The 6,499-nt window shown below is 40.2% G+C and overlaps 1 protein-coding gene across 2 annotated transcripts; it reads left to right on the top strand.

Annotated features, from left to right (window-relative positions):
- The first annotated feature begins 550 nt into the window (after window positions 1–550).
- Window positions 551–5,756, top strand: eif2b4 (eukaryotic translation initiation factor 2B, subunit 4 delta). Of its 2 annotated transcripts, XM_086166642.1 has the most exons (14): window positions 551–612; window positions 1,020–1,057; window positions 1,149–1,320; window positions 2,108–2,323; window positions 2,465–2,547; window positions 2,857–2,883; window positions 3,443–3,534; window positions 3,646–3,760; window positions 4,075–4,151; window positions 4,268–4,370; window positions 4,501–4,628; window positions 4,811–4,988; window positions 5,125–5,305; window positions 5,421–5,756. In XM_086166642.1, exons 1-14 carry the CDS (start codon window positions 591–593, stop codon window positions 5,618–5,620), a joined length of 1,632 nt encoding a protein of 543 aa, XP_086022768.1. In that variant the 5' UTR covers window positions 551–590; the 3' UTR covers window positions 5,621–5,756. The 2 variants fall into 2 exon arrangements, with proteins under 2 accessions (XP_086022768.1, XP_086022769.1); XM_086166643.1 differs by lacking the exon at window positions 2,857–2,883.
- Window positions 5,757–6,499: the final 743 nt, after the last annotated feature.

Below are 6,499 nucleotides of genomic sequence, written 5' to 3'. Positions count from 1 at the left end.
CACCAGGAGCTCGCCATCAAGTCCCGCCTCGGTGACCTGTGTCTGTGCAAAGGGAAAACCAGGTCCATTTATCTTTTTCCTCATTTGGGGTCTTCTTGAGTCACGCTTTGTCTGGTCCCTCGCCTGGGACCCGATTGCTTTGGGCGACCCCTCCAGGGCCATTAAGCCCCCGAAACATAGCTCCTGGGGATCACTGGAACAGAAATACTAGATAGAAATACACAAATACAAAACATTTTTATTTCTAAAAGAAATCATTTTAATCATGTTTTATACTTTCCATTTTGTTGATTGGTTTTCAATATGGTTGGCGCTTGGGCATCACAGCACGAAGGACCCTGGTTCGATTTCAACAAGGGGACCTTTCGATGTGCCCGATGATTGCTGGGATTGACTCCAGCCCCCCCCGAGAGAAGGATAAGCAGCAGAAGATGGATGGATGGCTAGATTAATGGATGGATGGATGGATGGATGGATGGATGAACTAATATCACATTGTAATAGCTAGGCCTTTCCGCAGGGGGGCGCTGCAAATGATTGCGATCCGTGCTTTGCGTGACAACAGAAGAAGTGCATGAACATTAGTAAACATGGCTGACAGTGGAGTCACAGGTGGGTCTGGGTAGTGTGTAACACTAGCACTCTGGCGTGGCTTTCATTATTTTGTTTAGTTTTTCCCGAATGTAGCGACGACATGTTTCGTATTCTTAATCTGCCTGCTGTGCTCCCGGGACACGAGTTTGTCTTTCCGATATTTACGCATACAAGCTAATGCTGCTAACGCTAGTAGGCAAGACAACGGTGTCAGTGTGAATAACAATATTGCATCATCCGCATGCGTATGGTTTTAATAAATAGTGTGATTAAACCATTTTGGACATTCTTCTATTTGATGGCAATTAAACTACATTAGAACCATAGCTTGATAAGCTAATGAACAGTCGTGGGCTCTCATCACAGCTTCTATATAAAACTATAACAATGTTATAACCAGCGTTTGTCCATTTATTGATTTGCAGATGGACTGGATAAGAAACCCGACATTGAACGTGCAAAGGTTACAAGTTTTGTTTACTAGAGACACCTTTGACAGTACATGTCTGCTTTCTAATGTTCCATGTCTGACCACCGATATTGTCGATTCGCAGAGTGATGGAAAAGAGCTGACCAAGGAGGAGAAACAACGGCTGAGGAAAGAGAAGAAACAACAGAAGAAAAACAAGGAGAAAAAGGATGACAAGACGTCACAGGAAAACGTGAAAGAGAAGAAGCCCACCGGTGCAGTTTCCCAACAAGCTGCACAGCCTGCAGCACAGAAAGGTCAATATACCATTGTTGTGATTGATGTGATTAGATTCATGATTCAAGATTTTTATTGTCATATACACTGTAAGAATATGACAGTTTAGAAAATGCGTTGAAATTCTTAGTTTGTACACTCCCCTCCCACCAGATGAATAGCAATAGAGACAATAAATGACAATATCACTCGCCAATATATCAACACGCAACAGTATGGAAGACAGCTAACAGACTGCTAAAAAAACAGTACAGGAAGTAGGTAGATTATTGCACTGTAAATAGGTAATAAATACTAAGAAAAGAAAATACCAACTAATAATTTAAGGAGGGGGAGTATAGTGGCTCCTGTCCAGTGTTAGCAGCCAGTGGGGATTTGTTGTGTGGAGAGTTCAGGAGTCTGACATCACATGGGGAAAAAAAACGTTTGCAAGTCTTTGTTATTTTACCTAATGGCAGAAGATTGAATATCAAACATTTTAAATATGTTTCACTGTTTGTGTTAGCATATTGCCCGAGTCATCGATAACTGAGCGCTGCCTCTGGATCACATAACAGTGTTAGTTAGTTAGTTAATCAAATGTCCGATTTCTTCTTAGGAGGGACTCTTGTGTTTTTTTCAATGTTGTTTAAATCATAAATTATTACGATTATGGTCACATATTTGTATCATGTGTTTCACTCTCCCATGCAGTATATCCACTTTTTTTAGACAAAGGGCGTAAACTCTGAAAAATGAAAATATTTTTCTCTCCAGGCTTTAAATTGAAATCTGTCAATTGTGTCTGTTTTTTTGTGTCACCCTCAGCATCTTCAGCTGCGTCTGCTCCTCCGACAGTTCCTGTGCCTGCCTCAGAAACACCTGTCCTTTCAGATAAACCAGCTAAGAGCAAAGCGGAGCTGAAAGCTGAGAGAAGAGCTCGACAAGAAGCCGAAAGAGCCTCCAAACAGGGCAAGAAGGGAGATGTAGTTCAGCAGGCCACTGCTGGCAAATCCAAAGTACCACCTAGTGAGCTTCAGCCAGGTACTGTTATACATAAATATAAACTGTATTGATAAGAGAAGATAAACTTTATTGATCCCCATTGGGGGAATTTCTTTGTAATTGCATTGTGCAATTAAAACATTTTTTTTCCTAAAACCTTACATTCATTTTTTGTCACAGTGGTGAAGAGACTCCCAGAGTACATACAAGTTGACAATCCAGATGTTTTAAAGAAACTGGCCAAGAAGTTGGAAAGACAACAGGTTGGCATCTTCAAACCCTATCATGCTTTATCCTTGCCTCCTTTAGAATCCTCAGCACACTCTGTCTGTCAGAATGTAATTTCAGTTGTTACAAGTAATTCAATAAAATCAAATGTTTTTTAGTCAATTAAATTCGGTAGAAAAAAAGATCGCCACTCCACTCTATTAATACACATAAAATCAGATTCACATCTGTTGTATCCCCTTGCTAATTTTTAAGGAGGTTTGTGGTGTCTGCTTGTCTTAGTGCAAAGAGTAGACCAATTCTTAGACATAACAGCATGTATTTGGGCCTCACATCTCTTTCAGACACCAGTGCACAATGCCACTAAAAAGGTATAGGTTGTTGAAGTGTGGTTCCTTATAATTTTCAGCCTTGTTAGTTAGTTCTGTTTGCTAACTTGCATTTTTCTTCATTGCATTTCTAACACTATTCCTGCTCAGTCACTCTGAAAAATTCTGTTCTTTTTTACTCTGTGAAGAAAGAGCAGATGATTCTGTGTTCAATCTGCTGGATTTGGTGTTGCAGTAAATTTAGCTTTCTGTTTGGGTGTTTTTGTGTTTTGCTTACTTAGAGTGCTGCCATTTCATATACAGGTTTTCTATTTGACTCTTCTCTGTGAAAACATTGCCTTTCTTTCATATGTGTTTAGTTTCATCTAGCACCAAATTTAATCAGGTTTGTTGTTTTTCAGGATTCATATAATTATATATTATTTTATATAATTATATGTACTCAATAATAATTTCTGTTATCAATTGAAGTCAACTTACAGGCTTTTGAGATCTTTTTCATTCGTGCTGTGTGATTGTGTTTTGATGTAGAATACAATTTGCTTTTTACCCTGAACAGTTAGCCAGTGATATCACTTATCACTCACCTATACAATTTCAGATTCCACTTCGGTCTGACTATGGTTACAAAGTCAGCTTGTTTTCTCACCTCCACCAGTACAGCCGTAAAGCCCCCCTAACGCAGCAAATAAGGTAAATTGACTATCTACCGTATAAAGCAGGGGATTTATGATCTCTACAGATAGCATTCATTTACAGTAGCTTCCATTTCAGTGGCTGTCAACTCTTTTCTTCTCTTGACAGCATTCCTTCCTCAGTCATACATCCTGCAATTGTCCGACTGGGTCTCCAGTATTCACATGGCATTGTTGCAGGATCCAATGCTCGTTCTGTAGCGCTGCTTCACGCATTTATGCAGGTGCCGAACATTTGCTTGTCACCCTTTACCATCTTTTTTTTTATCTATTAAGTTGATTATTAAATGTATTTTTTTACATGGGAAAAATTGTGATACCCGTCTTGGTTTGTGAATTTTGCAGTGTGGTGGTGTTTAGTGTTTTTCTGATGACTCCTTAAATTTTTCCTATGTGACCTTTTTTCTCAACAAAAAGACTCTGGAACCAATATTTGAACAGCTCAAAATCCTAAATGATATGATAAAATTTGCAGAAATGTCTTTGCTCTGGCCATACAGTGTAAACAATATGAAAAGTGTGGCTTCTCTAACTTTAGGTCATAAGGGACTACACTACCCCCCCAAATGAAGAGTTATCAAGAGACTTGCTGAACAAACTGAAACCTTATATCAGGTGCAAATCCCACTTCTAAATATTCTATTATTTCCCTCCTTTTTTGTATGGCAGCACCCTAGCTTAAAGCTTTACAGTTTTTCACTGAATGTATCCATCTCTGATCTTTCTTGCAGCTTCTTAAGTCAGTGCCGCCCCCTGTCAGCCAGCATGGGTAATGCAATCAAATATCTCAAGAAAGAGATCTCCAATATTCCTAATCAGTGCAGAGAAGAAGAGGTATTTATTTATCTATTTGACAAGTTCTAAATGTTATTGGTACATATTCAATTACATGATCTTACTTTATATAATGGTACAATGACAAGTACCAAGTTGTCTCCTTGTTTTTGTTTTCACTACCTTTTAGGCAAAGCGTAAACTGCTGAGCTGCATCGAGTCCTACATCAATGAAAAAATTGTTCTAGCTGCAATAGGTATAGCCAAGTCTGCCAAAGAAAAGATCAGTGATGGAGACGTCATTCTGGTTTATGGATGGTAAGTTGCTTAATTAGAACCAGCAATCCACTGCTGATATCTGTTACCAAATGCCTTTCAAAAGTATTATTGCTGCATTCTCTTTCTGTTTTGTCTCTTCAATTCTTGACCACCTTCCTCCTTCCACCCCTCCCTCTTCTCCAATCATCACTTGTATTCTGTACTTCCTTCCTCCTGCCCAGCTCGTCACTGGTCAACCATATCCTATGCGAAGCCTTTGAACATAGTAGGAAATTCCGGGTGATTGTGGTGGACAGCAGACCTCGGCTTGAAGGCAGGGAGGCCCTGAGGCGCCTGGTACAGAAAGGCATCAGCTGCACCTATGTCCTTATCTCAGCTGTGTCCTACATCCTTCCGGAGGTGATAACAAAACACTCAGATATTACAGCCTGTATGATCAAGGAGTCCTGGTAGTTTATGAAGTTACTCCTACTCAGTGAATGTCTTATATTCTTTGTTTTTACATCGTAATAAAACTACGGGGCGCTTCTCATAGGTTTCGAAGGTCTTCCTCGGTGCTCACGCTCTACTCGCCAATGGCTACGTCATGTCTCGTTTGGGGACGTCACAAGTTGCACTGGCAGCCAAAGCCTTCAACGTGCCTGTGCTGGTGTGCTGTGAGACGTACAAGTTCTGTGAGAGGGTGCAGACAGATTCCTTTGTGTCTAATGAACTTGGTGAGCCGGTGACGTATTGTATATTGCAGTTGACACAATTTCCTGTTCATTTAAAATGATCATTTTAGATAATACATTAAATATTTTCCTCTTGAATCCCTCGTGAAATTTCCAGATGACCCAGATGACCTCATTGTGACCCGTAAAGGGAAGACCCAACTGGAGCACTGGCAGGATGTTCCGTCACTCGGCCTGCTTAATCTGGTTTACGACGTGACTCCGCCTGATTTTGTTGATGTAGTCATCACAGAATTGGGGATGATCCCGTGCACCTCAGTCCCTGTGGTCCTGCGTGTCAAGAATGTGGACCAGTGAACAAGCCTTAGGTCCCATCAGTGAGCGGTGATCTGAAAGTGTCTCAGTGGGGGGGAAGGATTTGTGTGAGTGAAGATTTCCACACAAGTAAAATAACCATGCTATTAGCATGTAATAAATATTTACTGAAACAGCATGACTTTTACAACAATAGTTATTCTGTTCTGTCACATGAAAAAGAGCAACTTTCACTGCAAATTTTGACGTTCAGGAATGGCTCCATCAGAGGGACAGCACATGTTTCGGAGATAAAGTCAGAGGCAACACTGAGATGATTTGGACATGTACAGAATGTGAATGTACAGACAGTGAATATATTGGTAGAAGGATGCTGTGGTTGGAACAGCCAGGCAGGAATCGTAGAGGAGGATCGAGGAGGAGATAAATGGATGATGTGAAAGGGGACACAAAGTTAGTTGGTGTGAGAGAAGAGGATGCAGAGAGTAGGATGAGATGGAGGCAGGTGATGTGCTGTGGTGTCCACTGAAGGGAGCAACTGACAGGAAAAGAAGAAGAAGATGATGATTTTGCTTGAAATCATTTTGAGGTAATCTCAGCCGAGCATTTTCTCAAGTCTAAATGATTTATATACAGGACACAACTGAGGACACACACTCTTCCATGACATGTTTCACTTCTTGAATAGTTGAATCTCACTTTAATATGGTAGTTGGTGGCCTGTTGTAGATTTCTATTTATTCCTTTTAGAAAATTAACTTTGTTATAGAAAGGACAGTTTTACACAAACCAGTGGAAATTACCAAAATGTGCTGGCTGAAATGCATAAGAATGATAGTATTGGCTCAGTAAAATCACACTATGATTCTGTATTACACCATTTTCAGTCAACCACAAAATGCTTGATAGTTTTTTGGTTTG

This window comes from Fistularia commersonii, chromosome 20 (assembly GCF_037954325.1).
Source record: "Fistularia commersonii isolate RoL2024-O1a breed Wild chromosome 20, RoL_Fcom_v1.0, whole genome shotgun sequence".
Lineage (NCBI taxonomy): Eukaryota > Metazoa > Chordata > Actinopteri > Syngnathiformes > Fistulariidae > Fistularia > Fistularia commersonii.
The sequence above is the reverse complement of the archived record's forward strand: the minus strand, read 5'-3'. Positions and strand labels throughout refer to the sequence as shown.